General features: G+C 40.7%; 1 protein-coding gene across 1 annotated transcript in view; it reads right to left on the bottom strand.

Moving 5' to 3' along the window:
- Positions 1–16,526, bottom strand: part of kcnk9 (potassium channel, subfamily K, member 9) — a 42,545-nt gene extending 26,019 nt beyond the window's left edge. Inside the window, exon 1 of the mRNA XM_005752756.1 lies at positions 15,438–16,526. Coding sequence (XP_005752813.1) covers positions 15,438–16,023 — 586 coding nt within the window. The 5' untranslated portion in view covers positions 16,024–16,526. The remainder of the gene's footprint in view (positions 1–15,437) is intronic.
- Between the last annotated feature and the right edge of the window lie 2,034 nt (positions 16,527–18,560).

Below are 18,560 nucleotides of genomic sequence, written 5' to 3'. Positions count from 1 at the left end.
TGAAATTACCACTCATTACATCAAAGACAGAGTATTTCTAAATGCACGTGTTAAACCTTAAAGCATTTGGCCAACAGCAGCAGAAGACCACATCCGGTGCCACTCCTCTCAGCTACAGGAAATTTACACCACAGTTCACATGGCCCCATCAAAAATTGGACAATAGAAGATTGGAAAATCTTTGCTCGTTCTGATGAGTCTCGATTCTTACTGTGACATTCAGTCGGTAAGGTCAGAATTTGGCTTAAATAATATGGAAGCATGGTGCTGGTGTAATGCCATAGCAGACCTTTTCCTGGCACGCTTTGACCCCTTAGTAGAAACTGAGCATTGTTCATGTTCATCCATTTATACCGACAGTGTAGACATCGTCTGACGGCTGATTCCAGCTGGATAACACAGCGTATCGCAAATCTTGAATCACCTCAAACTGGTTTCTTGAACAGGACAATGAGTTACATGAGTTTATATTTGTATGTAGGTCAGAATATGCACACATTTTTTTCTGATCTAGGAAAAGCAGGCTTAAAGCGAGAGCGAAAGGAGCTAAGATGGCTTGTTTCAGACGGAGGATGACCTGAGGGGGCTGCACCAAGGCCCGGTAAAAGGTAAACAACAAAAAAACTGTGACTCATACAAAGTATTAAAAATTGGAGCAGGGATGAACATGAGTCCAGATTGCATATTGAAGTGATGTGAATTTTAAACAGAGTTCATTCAGTTCTGTTTTATAAGGACGTATGAAACAAACACTCACAAGAAGCGTGAACTCCATTTTTCCACAAAACAACATTACATGTTTTGCCATGTTTGACATGTTTTTGGAATGATAGAAGACACCATTTTCCTTATAATGTTGCTCAAATGTACCACATTTACATAGAGGCGCTCTATCAATGAGGTGTTCATGGAAAATTTGCCTGAAATGCCAGCCGTTTCTATGGGACGCACTCACGTTTCTTCATGCGGCTGACTGGATTGTAAGGCTGACCACCTGCATGCATAATTTTTCAGCGCTCTCTAAAAGTGTGCATTGCATAATCAGTGCAGCACCGTGTTAATTCCTTTTCATTGTTAAATTAAAGTAGTATGACCTTATTAGTCCTACAATTCAGAGCAAAATAAGTTCGCATGCACCCACACTGTTTGTGGTTTATAATGCAGGCGATACTGTGAGAATTAGAGCCCACGCCACGCTGCTTTATTTGTTTTTTCCAACCTATGTAACTCTACTGTCACTGTGCTTTTACACTGTATTTGTATTTCACCCTCTGGGGGTCCCACATTTAGTATCAGAGGCACTACTCGTGTATCAAAAACACTAGCGGACCACACACTGTGCGCAAGCCACCGACGCCGATTTCATGCTGCTGTTCCGTGGCAATAACTCATACGGGAGACCACACACTCCCACTCTTTCTACAGATGGAATAAAGTGGTTGTGATAAGACCGTGTGGGAGTGTATTACAGTGCAGAGCAGCATAGTGAAGATGACTGTCAGGGTCCAGCGGGAGAGAATTAACAGCAGGTGGAGTAGCATTGGTCATCGGCGCTCTCGATGTATGTGCTGAGAAATTACATAAAATACCTGTGCAGTGTTATACGCAGGCCCTTTATAGGAATTACATGTCAGAGACTTCAGGGACATAACAATAAGATGAAAAGTAAACGTTCTTTGTGTCTGAGCTGCAAGCAGGAACACCCAGCAGTTTGGCAGCTGTATAGTATGCCATGCTGACTCACAGCCTGGGGCGGCCATAGTGGATCAAAATGCAACCAGCAGCCAAAGGATGACGTGAGCTAAATGTCAGATCTTTGTTGCACAGTCCACTTTAATCCCAGACTGCTGGGAAATACGACTTGGATTCAGGTGATGACGTTCACAGGAACCTCTCAGTGTAACACACTTTAGGACAGAAAACGTTTTGGATAACTCCTACTGACCATCCCACAGATTGCACGCAGTGCACGCTCATTTGTTGCTACTGAAATGCTCATCATTTTCAAAGGGTTCGACAACACTCTGGTCATTCAGCATGAAGGAAGAATGCGACAGCAGTAACGTGCGACCTGTTGTGTTGTAGAATCACAAATCAGATAAACATATGTGACTTGCAAATTCACTTGAACACCAGTTCAAGTTGGAAAAAAAAAACACCTTGGAAGGTCGAACAGAACTTGTAACATTGTATTAAGCTATAAGTGTTGGTTACAGTGTGTGTAGTGCAACCTAGATTAGTTATTGATAGCAAGTCAACAAGCCAGGTAATGTGATCATTTGGGTGGAGACAACTGTTAACCTGCAGCTTAAACAGACAATAACATCTTGTTTTATTAAACCTATAGCAGCATAAAAAAACCCCAGAACACATCGTCTTTGTTCTGATGTATCCACAGAGGCCCAAGCATGTACCGGTTATTTGCTTTTTGATGCTGTTGAGTTGGGGTTCTTTGGGGATTCACGTGCTTTTGGAAAGAGCTAAAAGTAGCCATTTTTGTGCCAGTTTTCAGTTTTTGGGATTGTCTCCATGTGTCAGCTCCAGATTTTATTGACAGGGAGCACATAAATGCACAGACAAAATTAATTGTAATGTTACAGCATGCTGACAGGTCAACGACTGCAAACACAGAAGCTCTTCAGTGAGTACCAGCTTACTCTTAGATTAATTTTTAAACAAGTAGTTGCTTTGAGTTACTAAAATGTTTATCAGTTGCAGATATTTCCTGTATTGTGTCAAATCTCTGTTTTCTGGCCAGACATGCTGGGCTCCTTCAGGCCTCACTGTCACCTCACTGAGTGTTGGCTCTCTTCTACAGCAAATCTGTTATCCTGTCTTCCTTCTCTCTCCCCAGCCATTCACGGCAGATGGCCCCGCCCCTCCCTGAGCCTGGTTCTGCCGGAGGTTTCTTCCTGTTAAAAGGGAGTTTTTCCTTCTCACTCTCACCAAAGTGCTTGCTCATAGGGGGTCATATGATTGTTGAGTTTTTCTCTGTATCTATGAAGCGCCTTGAGGCAACTTTTGTTGTGATTTGGCGCTGTATAAATAAAATTGAATTGAATTGAATAAATGGGCTGGACTGGGTACTTCAGAAACAATCTACTGGGATTTTCCCACAGAAGCATCTCTAGGGTTTACAGAGAATGGTCTGAAAAAGAGAAAATTGTGGGAGAAAATCCCACAATATTATTGTGGGATTTACCTTACAATATAAAGTGCCTTGAAGTGACTGTTGTTGTGATTGGCACTGTATAAATAGATTAAATTGAATTGTTGGCAGACAACTATCAGATTTTTGATGTTCACTTCTGCTTACAGCCACGATGCTCATGGGTCAGAAGGCAGAAGTATTTCAAGTTTTGAAGTTGTACTGATTATCTATTGAGAGGCATTCCTCATATATTAAACAGCACGAAGCATCAATTTAAATGTCCCACAGTTTGTTCTTGTGCCAACAGATGATACAGTGTGGTCTCTCTTGAAACCTTTAACTTTGATTTGTCTTTGTAACTTGCTGTATGTGACATAACCCAGAATTAATGCTTGAAGAAATACTGACCTGTGGTTATGCATCTCCTCAAAGTCATAATATACCGCATTGATATTATTTTGTATAATTTATAAGCAAACCCCACTGCAGTTTAGTTATGTTATATAAAAAGTTAAGTAATATATGTATTGAAGTTGGCATTCGATCCTGGAGTCTTATGTGAGGATGGTAAAAGGTCCTGCGCATATTTATTAATCCCGGTGTAACAAGAGCAAACACGTGGGATTTTTTGGTTTGTTTAATTGTTTTTGGTCATTTTTGACAAACAACTGGAATTTCATATTAACCTCACACATATGAGAAGAAAGTAAAAGCCGTGTTTGTTAAACTTTATATACCAGCTACATTTTCCCATTTTCATTCAGCATGGCTCCTCTTGTAAGCTGCCTAAGAAGGACGCCACCTGGACTCAGTGCCCCTCTGCAACAAAGAGGCACTACGGTTCATCAAGCAACAGCTCACCGAACCACACTCGAGTCTGAGTGAGGCGCTCTGCGCTCTGTTTCGTCAGTGCTGGAGTGGAACAACCAGTCATCGCAACACCGAGAGACTCTGGCTGTGAGAGCAGGGCTCCCTCCCTGGGGGATGTGAACACACACACACACACACACATATATATATATCTAGGTTTCTCTCTTCACACAATGAGAACATGCTTATAAAATGCTGTCCACATGCACTGACAGTGTTGTGATGGATGAAATCAGTGGTTTAATGGGGAGAAAGAACAGCACAGGGCACTGAAGCTTGAAATAGAATCTGTTCTGCTTGTTTTTCTCAGACTACCTACGTTTCATAGCTTCTTCTGCTGCTGCTGTAGCTAGATGTTGCTTACCTCAGCCGCAAGCTTATTGCTCTTGTGAGGTAGATATCTCTTTGGAAGAACTAAAAGCACAAAGTCAGCAATTACAACAGCATCTTGCATAGTTTTTTAAATAAGACTACAATACTGTAGCATCAGGAGTAAATTATGTGATTTATCTTAGGTTTTTGTCTTTTTTTCCATCCATCCACAATCAGGATACCAGTTTGCACTGGTACCATGCATTAGTAAACTTCAGGAACATCCGTTTTTTAATCAATTTCACCTGCTCTGGATATGAGGGAAAGGGACTACAGATGCACTGCTATATTACAGATGCACTGCAATATAGCCCCCCCCCCCCTCCCAAAAGGGAATGGTTTTGCAGGTGTGACCACAGATCTTTAGTTTCTCTCCTCAGATCTCTGAGTCTTTGTCACTGCTGGAAACAATGTGTTAGGTAAGTCCAAAATATGAATCTCAAATTCTTGACTCACAATTGGGAGACACGTAGATTAAACCACCTCTATCCAGACTCTAAATGTAGCTTTTTGTTACGTTTGTTAACCTGGAAACACACCACCTTCTTATTAGCTCTGCTCACCTTAGCAAAACAGCCTTACCGTCCATGAAATTTCATCATACAATTGTGGAAATGAATCCAATTGGACCAGAAAGACCCCTACACAGGCATGCACCAAGTCTTGCTTGACAAAAGCACAGATAGCTTCACTTTTATCTTTAGTGCATCATTGAGGTTATTTTGATAGACATTAGAAAATTTCTCTTCAGCGACTGAGAAAATTCTGCTGTTATCACAGGCTGAGAAGCACTTCTTACAAATAAGCAGACTGGGCATGTTACACTCCTTTATATCTTTTTATTTATCTATTTGTTTATTTTTAGGATGAAGTCACAGGGCCAAACTGGGCTGCACAGAGGGACCTCATGCAAACAGTTTACCCTCTGAGCGTTGAAAACAGACCAACCGGCTCCGGAGTGAGTGACTCCCACAGTGAGCATCAGCACCACAGAAACACATTCCCATCGATCTGCGTGGAGACCTCCATCAAGCTCCCGGTAGGACACTCTAGCAAAGTGAAAATAATCTACTTGCTACAAAGTGCAGCTAGGGTAAGCGGCTCAAGTTATTTTTCAGTGAGAAGTCAGACACTATATTAACAACTTTCTTGTTTTCAGAGGAGCGGCAAGTATAAATTCTGCCAACATAATGAGGAATTACAGCTATCAGCTGCCAAACAGACTGGCTGTAATTCACAGCATCGTTTTGATCATGCATACTGGGGATGAAAAAAAGTATCAAGTGAGAAAACCTCAGAGGACATTAATCATTGATAGAACTTGCTGGATGTACCCAGGTAACGTAACGCTGTAGCCAAGGGGATAACAACAGAAGAATCATGTAGCAAAAGCCTTGCTCGTTCTTTAGATCAGTGTTTTTCAATTAAAATACTATTTAAAAAAAAACATCAAAGAAAAAAATCTGTACATTGTTACTTCACATTCCAGATGCAAATGCTACATTATTTCTTACAAATATGAGAAGATCGTCTCATTGAACTCAGCATCGTACATTTAAATATTCTGTGCCCGTGTTATGACATTGGTGACATGGGAAACGCTGATAGTCATTTTAAACATTTTACAGGTGATGAAGTAACACATAGCATTTGTTTGTGTGTGTGTGTGGTTGTAGGGGGGTGTAAATAAGTATTGAACATGTCACCAATTTTCTAAGTAAAAATATTTATAAAGGAGCTATTGACATGAAATTCTCACCAGATGTCTGTAACAACCCATCAGATCCACACATGCACCTGAGCCCAAAGACTTAAGCCAGGTATAAAGACATAAAGGAGTCCAACCTGGAACCAGCAAGGTGTACCTAATAAACATGATGTGAGTTTATGAACATCTCCATTATCTAGTTTTTTTATTCTTTGCAACTTTTTTTGTTGCAGCAAGTCCAATGTTTATCAAGTTTATCACCTCAGTTTAATCCGGTCTTTAAGCGATGACGTATGAATCCTGCTTCTGGGTCCAAACTACTCTGCGTTTATCAAGGCTGTTGTGTTTCTAACATGTTTTAATGCTTTGTATCTTGTTCTGTTTAATCTTAACAAGCCCCTAAAAAACGCAGTGATCACTGTCGGCCTCTCTCGGTTTTTATTACCATTGTTTATTTTAAAGCTCGTTTTTAGGACCTGACAATGTAACTACGGCCCAGCCCATGCAGCAGTATATTAAAGTTAGGTTGAAACCAAGCACACCATTGTTTTTCTTGTGACATTACCAATAAGTTTGATGTGTCACATGGCCCTCTTCCTATTGAAAAAACAAAAGTTGTATCCCAGATGGCCGACTTCTAAATGGCCACCATGGTCACCACCCATCTTGAGGAGTTTGTCCCCTCACATATACTAATGTGCCACAAACAGGACTTTAATATCACCAACCATTCCCATGTTATTACGGTGTATCCATATAAATGGCCCACCCTGTATATCAGAGTCTGAAGTGTGTGTTCTCAAACAAAATTACAGGGGAAAAAGTAGACCCGATTGCAGGCAGTAATCATTTGTCTGTGAATATTTTGTGCCAGTCGTTGACACATTTTAGTTAAAATTCTTAAGATGAAACCAACTCCGAGCTGAACCTCGTGGTTCAGGAAAAAGGTCTAAAAAATATCCACTAACACACGTCACAATGATTACTTATAGGACTGGGAAGATTTAGTACATTTTTACAGAATAGAAATGTGGTTATTTTTATTCCATTGCTTCTTAAATGATCTGAGAAGTGAGCTTTAGGTTAAAAAAATGAATTAGTCAGTTGTTTGGATTGATGACAACTACAGTCTTGCCAAATCAGTAAAAAAAACAACACTATGGCATTTTTAATTTAAGCCTTTATTCCAATCCTTAATTGTACCATAATGTGCTATTAATCATTATAAATGTGCTGCTCAGTGTCTTGTATTATTAATGAGCAAATCACCTAGATTTAAAATACACTGTATACTCCATCATGCACTGCTTGAGAGAGGAAATCATCTAATCCGGTGTCCTTGATTTATGTGTCTATGCAAAGTAATGTGAAAGTCGTGGTTTTCCAGCTCATAACGGCATCAAGAAAATTCATATAAGACTCTGTGTTTATTTTACCTGCACAGCATGAGGTGCAGTAACTGCTGCACCACTGCCAGCCAAGAAAAGCAAAGTTGAACAGTGATGTAAAATATACATTGTATGTCCAGCTCTCCTATCAGTCCTTGAGGTGCATACAGATTGTCCATGTTGGACAACTGAATCTGTATTTAGCTCTTACTGGACTGACCCTCCAGCCCATCTCACACACACACAAACACACAACAATCACTGTCTGCATGCTTCACTTTGCCAGGACTCTACCTCACAATTCCTGTCAAGATTACAGTGTTTATTATCAAACCAGAGGATGACGAGCAAAAAGCTGTTTTTAGCAGCTTGTAGCCCGACTGCAGTATCACACCAATCAGAGGACGTGCATTCTATGTAAATGGATCCTAACACATCTGCATATTGCATGTCAATCACATGTAATATGCCTTTCTCGCCCAAGCATATACCATCTATATAAGTCATACACACCATGACCAATAACACCTCAGCTTATTCAGTAAAAACAGTATGACTTATATTGACAATCAGTTAATATTTACACACTACTTTTCTACCATTAGATCATTTATAGATATTATAAAAACCTTACAGTCCATAAAGACTTGTTTTAAACAGGTGGCCTCATAAAGTACTCTCTCTGAGTGGACTGCTACATAAACCGGCCTCAGTAAGTGAGCACAGGTTCACAAAGCCTGCAAGAAGACGTGTGCTGGAAGTGCCAGTTGCTTTGCAGTGTAATGGAAACTGTGACTGGCACAATAGCTCCAACAGAGACGCAGCATCTGACTCATCTTCACAAAGAGCTTTCATTAGAAAGGACGGGTGATGAATTTATCTACGAGGACACCACTCACTTATGGAGCACTACAAAATAAAAGCATTTCACTTTACTTTTCTGAAAATAGGCTTTCACAGTTTCACTATTGAATCATGTTAAGTTATTCACCTTAGGTTTCCTCTAGCCTTGTATCTCTGTGGACAATAACGATAATAACGTGTTACTACAGAGTACTTCTCAGCTGCAACGGTCAACATTTGTAAGTTACTGGTGCTACACAAAACTGTATTTAAGGTGAAAAGGGTTAGCGCTGGGGAAAAACCCACAAACCTGTAAACACTGACTTCCTGCTCGACACTAGACAGCAGTGTTTGAGCGCAGCTAGTCCATGAAGCCGCTGGAGGTTTTTTCATAGCTAAACTTGTCTGTAGCGCAGGGTACTACTATACTGTGTAGCCCTGGCAGGCCTAAACACCTAGAGCACAACATAGAGCTTTTACAGAAGCTGTGTGTTATGCTAACTAATAAAGGTTATGAGTCTACTCTTCCTGTTAGCCATTTTATACAAATAAAAGCAGTTAAATAATCTAAAGAAGGAATAAAAATCTATCCCAGATGAGCCACCACATTAATTATTACTGTTTCATCTGTTTAGTTTTTATACATGCATTTAGGTTTGCTAATTATAGATTTAAGCTAAAGCATCGTTGGATGTGGAAATTTCTGCTAGCATGCTTGTTCTACTAGCTCAATTTATTTTTTTAAATCAACTTAAAGGAGGAATAGCTTTATTTGTTTATCATGCTGATCTCTGACTATAATGTAGGATAAAGCTAAAAGACTCATTGGTCTAGATGCTTGTCTTTGATTAGCTCGTGCTAATCAAATTTGATTAACTCATGCTAATCATCTGCTGTCATGCTAATTGCTAATATGTTACTCTGATTTCGTCATTATTTTCTCTTACATTTGGCTGATATTGTTTATGTAATATGAATCGTAGTTTTGATGGTTCAAACTGTAAAAGAGGAGATTGAAAAATCTTTAATTTGAGGTATAAGACCTTATTTTATATTCGATTATAAAGCATTATGTTTTTGTTTGAAATGTAATTAGGGTTTAAAGTGGTGCTCACACTGATAAACCTTTATTAGACTGGGTGTCATGGAACACTTTGATAATGTTTTGGCACATCATAACAGGACACAGTGAATAATTACACCATATGTGAAACATTAATATTGACAAGAATTTTGTTACAGTTTGAGTCACTGTCCAAAAATATAACTGGTGACAGTTTTCAGTCATACCCTGAACTGTTCATATCCACTGTATAGACAAATGTTGATATTTCCAGACATTTGGCAGAGATGACTTTCACCTTTTAAGCTGTCTTTAGTCTCCTGGCAACATGAGGCAGGTGTATAAGCTCACCATAGCACGCTGTTGTTGCTCTTCTCCCTCTGAGCAGAGTTTCGGCGAGAACACTTCGCGCTCGCCACATGCTGTCATCACATTTGGAGCAATTAATCATGAGAAATAAATAGAGTGAACTTGCAGGCCGGTCTGAATCGAGGGGTGCTGTGCAGAGTGCTTACAGCTTCATCCTGGCAGCCGAGATGGGCCCCTCAAGACAGCTGCTCTGACAGTCAAGTCAATTCAGTTTTATTTATAAACCTGCAAATCACGACAAAAGTCATCTCAGGGCCTTTATACATACTAAGGCTGAGACCTGCACTAACATCATCTCAGCTGGGCTCCAGTTTCAGGCCTCTGGCCTTTTCTCTCATGATCAGGAGTATGATGGTAATAAAAATTAGCTTCTGATCACGACTTGCACTATAACTTTTCCTGGGCCTAAGGCACGCCCAGGTGAGGCTTCCAGATGTAGATGATAGACCTGATTTAAAAAAAAAAAATCATCTGTAAGTATATTAAGTATACATCCTTAATTTAAAGTGCAGCCCTGACATTCAGGGTTTTTCATCCTGCAGCTCTCCCTGTTATTACCACAACTACTATCTCCAACTCCTGTTACCACTGCTGCTGTTACAGTAAAGAATTTTCAGTAGCATTTGAACTGAACTGTATTCACACTGGTCATACATAGAAAAGAATCATTTCCAGTGTTAACTCTATTAAAAACTGTATCTATTCAGTTTTGACCCTATAACTCCAAGTATATCATATTTGATACCTGAGTTTTTAGACCTCTACAGCATCTATCCTAACAGGCTTATATGTTTTTGATACAAAAATGATACAAATTTAAACTTATACAATCAATTTCCCTCTTTTTCATTTTATGAAAGGTTCAGTAACCTGGGAATTGGCAATTTATCTCAATTTATCTCAGGAATTTATTTTTAATATAAAATCCAAACAAAGTGAGAAGGTTAATTGCTTTGGTTTCTTTGCAGTGGCCCTCCCACAGCTTGTTTGTTCGCTCATGTTAACCAAAACACTTTTTCTAAATGATGATCAATACTGAAGTAATTATTTTCCTTTAAAACAAGATTTTTCTTTAAAAAAAGAAAACTAAATTAAATTACTACAATATTTTGGGATTCATGTAGTAAATATAATATATAATTTTATATAATATTTATTCACTTCACTTTATGGGTGATTCTTTTACTTTATCACCAATGAGTATGTGATGCAGTTGGACTCATGGGGTATGCATCGATATTAATAGAAAGATCTTTAAAGATTTATAGTGAGCCAATGATGAATGTACTTGGCTGAATGCTGGCAGGTTTTACAGTAAGATGGTAACCTGCCTTGTCGATACGGTCATGTGATATTCGGTGTATAGTGTGTGTTTTATACCCCTGTATATGTACATAACCAAGAAAAACAACGTGTAGTACCACATATCTTAATAGAGATCTTTGTACCTCACTTGCATAGTCCCTCGTGTTCACACTGAATTTAATTAGCTTCCACAAACAGCTCATAGTTGACACAGCCCAAATTGGTCCCTTATCTTTGCAGCAGTTTCATTTCACACAAAACTACTTCCACTTTTAGCGGCTGAAATAATGACTGGAAAAACAAAACGGGTTTCATTATTTCTGAGAACAGGTAGGAGTGTAAGAATTAAAGTTCCCACTGTCAGATGAATGTTATTTTTGAGCGTGCCATCCAATCATTGAGCGAACTCATCAAATCAGAGAGAGAAAAGAAAAATCAAAGCTCCACTGCCTAAAGGCACAAACGGCTGGGTCAAATACAACCCACAAGTAAGATTTAACCTACTTGGAGTGTCAGATGAAACCTTATGAAGTCTGAAGTGGCTGGAAAATCACCAAAAAAGATATCAAACTCACATCAAGACACTTTTCTGTGATTGCCTTGACTTTCCAGTTGTACAGTGTCCCCAAGGCACCAAGAAAATAAATGCCATCTGACTAAAACCTACTGTAATATCATTGAGAGTATTGAACATATCAAACTCACTGAACTTCGCTATGACCAGGTGACGGTTTCATCTAATGAAAACTGTCTTTGTCCATTTTGTCCAGTCTGTGCTTCATCGTTGTTTTTTGTTTTGTTTTTTCTCAGAGAAGAAGAAGAACTCTCTTGCTTGATGAAAAAGCAAAGTTTGGTGATCTTGCAGGCTTGTGCTCGAAGGCACAGAGTGGTTTGCTTTCAGGTCAGATGTGCATTTTAGGAGCATTCAATCATTGGGTGGATGACTAATTTCTAACATAAAAAATGATGTCTTGAGACAGCTGTTTGGTGGTTTTCAGTAAATCAGATGGATTTGTGCATTTGTTTTTGGACCGTTTTTAACTCTGGATTGAGACATATTTGACACAAAAACAAGCACTAACATGGCAACCCCAGAGTGGAGCTCTGTGGCACAGAGAGATCAGATATATGACCCTTAGAAATCCTGGAAACAAATTTTAATTACCTTCATTAATTTGACACAAATTTCTTTTAAAAAGGTAAATATCAGGGTACCATGCCAGTAAATACACTATATCATATTAGTTATGTTAATCATTTATATATATTATGCAGTACTGTGAAAAAAGTCTTGGTTCCACCTACATTTTTAAAAATATTTTACTATAAAAATGGGAAATTGGTGCAGTGAGTTATAGCAAACATAAATGTAGATACAGTAGATAAAACAAAAACAGCAAATGTGCAATTCTCACTTGCACTTGAAAGTCGGTCATCTTTATTCTTCAACGCTGCCTCGACTCTCTCAGCCAAGTTTTCCTGTAATTTCTTTAAGTAGCCTTCAAGAATAATTCTCCAGGCCTCTTGAATGACTTTCAAAGCTCTTCTTTGGATGTCGACTGTCTTTTGTTTTTCTTTCAAGAAAACCCACAGTGCTTGAATAATGTTGAGGTGGATCCTCTGTGGAGGTCAATCCAATACCACACTGTTCCCCTGTGTTTTACTGTCCAGGTGTGCTTTTACACCAGTAGTGCAGTTTGGGATGATTGTCATGCTTAAAGTCACTGTTGTACGTGACCTCCTGCTTACATACTGATGAGGGTTTGAATCATGAACGTCAAATTAAGATTCATCAGTCCATGTGACCTGTTGCAGCTGATTTTCTGTTTGGTTCTTATGTAATTTGGCAGACATCACCCTTTTCTCCCTGTTGCCCTTCCTGGGTTTTTGACAGCCACCAGTTCACAGTAGATGAACTGGAGGACCAGATGTATGTGTCAGGTTCTGTGTCAGCTCTTTCATTTAGTTTTTCTGCTTCTTAAGGGCGTGACTTTCAAACACTGTTCATCTGCTGTAGATAATTTTTAGGTCTGATGCTTCTTCTTTTGCCCTTCACTTCTCCAGTTTCTGGTGCAAAAGTACTTTTGTATTCCATTTAAACTGAGTGATCTTTGGCATTTTCTATAGATTCAACAAAAGAAACAGGAGCACGTTATGTACTTTGCTAAGTTGTCTCTTGTGTTCATCTTATAATCAAAAGAAACACTTTGAAAGACCTTCAGAAAGGCTGGAGGACTTAATCTCAAGAGCACTTTCAGAAAGATTCAAGAAAGTCTGACCCCTTGAAAGTAGAACTGTAAAATATGAAAAAGCTTTTGCACAGTACTGCATGAATTTAGAATAGAATAGAATATATTTACATATGTCATCTAAAGTGCAAATAAATCCAATCTGATTTAAAGAAGCGTTCCAATTCAAAAATGAGTAATATATGGCAGGTGTGAAGTACACATACAGTACTTGTTAGTGAGGTCAGTTTATTGTTGTTTTGTGGTTTCTCGTGGTGAAAACAACAAAACCATCACAAGACTAACGCGAAACTAATCCTTTAAAATAAAAAAGGTGGTGGGGGGGGGGTCTAAAAGAGGAACATTTATCTGTATCCTTCTTTTTTTTTAATGTACCTTTAAATGAATAATCAAACTGAAGTCCCGCTGAATGCTCTGTTCGCCTGGTGTTTTACATTAGAGCACCGCAATTATAAGTCAATGCTGATTTTAACGACTTTTTGCAGAACGGCCTGACTGTGTCAGCTTTATGTTTGTGGTGCGTTTCTAAAATGAAATGAAGCTCTTGTAATCAATAACTTTTTGGACAGTGTTCTTTTCTCGTCTCTTTCTTTTCTGCAGGCTGATACGATAATATAATTTCCATCCTGCACAAGTGGACTCAAAACAATCGTGTGTCTAATCCCATCCTCTTCCTCAGTTTAACGCGTCACACCAGGAAGTCAACTAAAGGTCAGACCTTCACATGTTGCAAAGGGGGAAAAAGAGAAAGAAAAGTTGGGCTGTCCTCTAAACTGTTGGAACTTAAGAGTATGATAACGCATAAAGAGCGCTGTCTCCCACAGAGCTGCAGTAAATGTGGCCACTTCACCCGACGTGAATATTACAATGGCTCTCGTTGTAGCCTGGAAACAAAAGTAGATCCACCTTCACTGCGCCGTGCTGGTGTCTCTTTTAGGTGTTGCCTGGCCAGCTATGAGCCTAGTGCATTAGTCCTCCTCCCCATAAGAAAATCATCTTGAATAACACCATGTCGAGTCTCTGTGACCTCTGCGTAAAAAGAAGTTCGTTTTCGAGTTTCGGACTTTTTACAATCCCAATCTGGGCTGATTAAAAGGTCGGATTTGTTCTATTTTATTATTTTGCTGAGTTCATTTCAATTAATGCAATTAATTACAAGTCGCTTCAATCTGACATTATGGTTAGTATGATTACTAAAATGCACTCCGACGGTGGAGCGTAAACAAAGACAAACTCGGTTTACCCCTCCTTCCCAGCTTGAAATAAACCTTTATGACGCACATGCGTCAGAGCCAGGGGCGTCAGACTGATGTGATGTATGTTGCATTTTAGGAGACTCATAAAAATAAATGCAAGGAATGGAAGGAAAGTGGGATGGTTTGTGCCCACAGGCGGGCCCTGCAGCTGTCTTTATTTGTAGCCAAGTTGGAGCAAAGTGTTCACTGTCCTTTTTTTGTTCTTGTGGAAAACCATTAAACCTAATGTAAATATAACCACAGGGACAAAACACACAGTTTCTTTTTAAAAGCAGGATCTGAGCAGGATCTCTTGGAGTGACGTCAGGTTTCAGTTGCTGAACTCTCGTCCTGCCTGCGGCTGCACTCAGAGGAACTGTCTCTTTCAGCACCAACACACCGCCCGCTGCTCTTCTTCCAGCCACAGCTTTGTCTCTCCGGTCTCTCAGGATCAGTCTCGGGGTGTCTCACAGCCTGAACTCGATCTGCTCTGTCAGACTTTCCTGGTGACGCATCGTTAAAAGTTCAAATTGTGCAGCTGCACGAAAAGAAATGATGTATGTTTCCACAGTGCACTCGAGCACATCACGCTACGTCATTCTTCCGCGTAATTTAACCTACAGGTGATGTTCAGGAGCTTAAATCTCACGAGGCTGATGACACACAAAGCTCCATTCTCACCGCGCAGTTCCCTTTGGAGCAGGGAGCGAGTGCTGCAACATGTTGCTTAAAACTTTACCTACAGACGTGTGCTGTGAATATGTTCCTGCTCTCCCCTAATTGTTGCTGACAGTCCGCTTTATCGCCCTAAAAATGTAACTGTCCTCGTCACAGATCACAGTGAGCCTGTAAAGATTTATACACATGTTAGAGTTTAGGCTTACCTATGGTGGTTATCACCGTGATGGCAAAGTAAAATGACCCTGCGAATTTCCACTGCACCCCGGCTCTGTGGGGCTCAGCCTCCATGATGATGCTCTCCAGTTTGCGGTAATCATCCTCGCTGATGTTATATTTCCCCTGGAGACGCTTCTCCTCGGCTTCCAGCTGCTCTTTTTCACGCATCTCGAAGTCGGACTCCAGGGCGTCAAAGACAGCGGCCCCGACGAGCAGGTATGTAAACGTGCAAATGATCAGGGACAGGGTCCGCACGTTTTGCCGCTTCATGGCCAACAGGAACCGGCGACCGAGGGGCTCATGTCCCCTCGGATTCTCCGGGAAGACGCAGCAAGCGTGGGGATAGCCGTGTGGACAGCGCCTGGAGGCGGAGGCGCGGAAAGGTGCGCTCCGGTGAACGCCGGAGTTGGAGCCCCCCGCCTTGTTGTGATCCCGGTGGCAGAAGCCCAAATCCTGCTCCTGGTTAGTGGAGAGACACAAGAGACTGCTCGAGCGCCTGGACCAGGAGCCTTGCAGCCGAGAGACCCTGCGCAAGACCTGCCCAAACCAAGTCCTCCCGGTGCGCAGTGCCATCAACAAGCTGCTTCCAAGCTCGTCTGTTGCTCTCTGTTCTCTACGTAGGTCGGAATGAACCACAGAAATCAGCACTGACGGATCCTTTCTTTTTCTTTCCTGCTCCAGTCGAACTTTGTCTGTGAGGAGAATTAAAATGTCCTACAGCCGAGCATCTTCCCGCGGGTCTTTAAGTTTCAGCTAAACAACAACAACCTGTTCATCCTAACATCTCCGGGATATTTTTAGCTGCCATTCTCCACACACGGGAGAGAGAGGAAGACAGAGAAAAAAATCAATTTACTGTCCGCGGAACCCTCAGATCTTCCTCGCAAGCGGCGGACATCCTCATCACAAATGTGCTGAGTCGTCCCTAAGATGGGAGGGTCACGGAGTAAGGAGAGTGGCGGAGAGTTTGGAGTTGTTACTCACACAATGCACATGAAAGATTCACGGCTCCGTATCTGTTGCTTCATCCGCGCCTCAGCTCAACACTTGTTGTTGTTGTTGTTTTAGGAATGGAAAAAAAAATCCTAATAACTATCAAAACAGTTTCCATCGGAACGAAAAGTTTCCTTCAAAGGTAAATGTGTTTAGCAGCTGGAGCTGCAGGAAAAAGACACTTTACTCGTGGAATAAACACAGCTGCTCTCAGCGCACTCCGTGTCCGCAGTGGCACTCATGCTCTGTTGCGCACACCGCGCTCCAAAGCTCCTCTCCCGATCTGTATGCTCATCACTTTGATTTGGGACCGAAAAAAAAGAAAAGAAAGAAAAACCCACATGTGTGTTTTTACTCCTCGTGTCGGGGTTTCTCAGTTCACCGTGCGTGTCACGAGCTGCTTGTATTTTGAAGGCTCCACATTTGATGTCACCACTCACTCCAGACGCTGCTCGGTGGGCGTCGCTCCTCCTTTTCTCAGCGTTTTTCTCTTTTTCCAAGTGTCACGATTCAGCTCTCAGTCTGCCCACTCTTGGACGCTTTCTCTCCGCAGGAAAATCAGCCCGGCGTGCAACAGATAGAGCCCCCTCCCACCCTCCTGTGCTCTCCATTACCAACGACCCCTTCCACAGTGACCACTCCTACTCATTATATGGACCGAGAGAGTTCACTTTAATGTTCACAATAAAGCTTTTTCTTTCCCTCCACATTCTGGCAGCAGCGGGAATCAGCTCTCCGGACCGGACTCAGCTGCGCATGTTAGCGCGCTCTCCATGGTGCTGAGGACAGACGGACGGAAAGCGCACTGCTCTGCACCATACAGACACGGGTTTTTGTACACATACTTTAAACAGACACAGAAACACGTGACGTGCAACAAGGAGGCATTCGATTGCATTTTAAACAGAAAATCGAGACTGGGTTCCCACATGGCAGCAGCGGGAGACTGTCCCGCAGCAATTACAGTAATCTGATTAACAGCAGTGATGAGATTCAGCACAGGCAGCAAATAAGAGGTTCTAGTTTTTTCTGAACTTCAATCCGAAACATTTACACTGCAGTTTGTCTGAGTTTGATCCACAGTGTCCACGTTTTACACATTCCACACAACAGTGGAGGGTAAACGCAGACAGACCATGCGTGCTGAATCCTGTGCGTGCATCCGGACTCAGGTTCATCACACTTACGTACCTAAAAGATCGGATTGCACTCACACCTCATATTGACCTCACCTCTCTCATGAAGTACCCAGAACTTCTCTTAAAAGGAAAAACTACGGGATTTCTACAAAGTCTGGCACATAAGCCGAATTAGAGGACGCCATCTGCATGATGTTCCTTGCTTATGTAGAGCCCCGGAGTCATACCACAGAACAGTGTTTCTTGGTTTATCGTGAGTACCAGCAGAGCAGTAAAGTTTGAGTCAAGCCAAGAATTTCACCAATACAGAGCTGTGTTCAGTTTTATCTGTATAGCACTAAATCACAGTAATCTCAAGGTGCTTTAAATTGTCCTGTAAAGTCTCTACAATAATCTGTGGAAACTATAAACAAGCTACTGAAATATAAATTAAGAAAAAAACAAACAAACATGCAGATTTGTGAAAATGAAAAGCGTAATGTTTTCTCCCCTGAAATCTTCAGTTTTGTTTTCTTTGTTTTTCACTTTGCCAGTAACAGTGTTCTTCTGCAAACAAGGACATAACATAATCCATGTTGTCTTACTTTAAAGGGAAATTTCCTTGCTCATCCCAACTCTACAAAAATAGAATTTTAACAACCGTTTCAATGAAAAACACAATTATGTTATTATTGAAATAATTGTTCAAATGAAAACAATATAAAAACGAATATTTCTATTTATCTAGTTTGTTAGTTCATTAGTTATTTAATGTGTGTCTCTTCCTGAACAGTTCAGTTATTTAATTATCATAGCACACAGACAAAATAAAATAAAATAAAAATGTAGGAGAAATGGGGGTCAAAGGTTAGTTGGAGCCTACAGCTTTATTGGACCTGAGACCTAAAATACACAAATAATAAAGCACTTTTGTGAAATACAGTATCATTCCACTACAGATTTATAAGGTGATCTTGAGCAAGGCAGTTAATCCCGTGC

Source organism: Pundamilia nyererei, unplaced genomic scaffold (assembly GCF_000239375.1).
Source record: "Pundamilia nyererei isolate P.nyererei 1_Seehausen unplaced genomic scaffold, PunNye1.0 scaffold00378, whole genome shotgun sequence".
NCBI classification, from domain to species: Eukaryota; Metazoa; Chordata; class Actinopteri; order Cichliformes; family Cichlidae; genus Pundamilia; species Pundamilia nyererei.
This window is presented reverse-complemented; position numbering and strand designations above follow the sequence as displayed.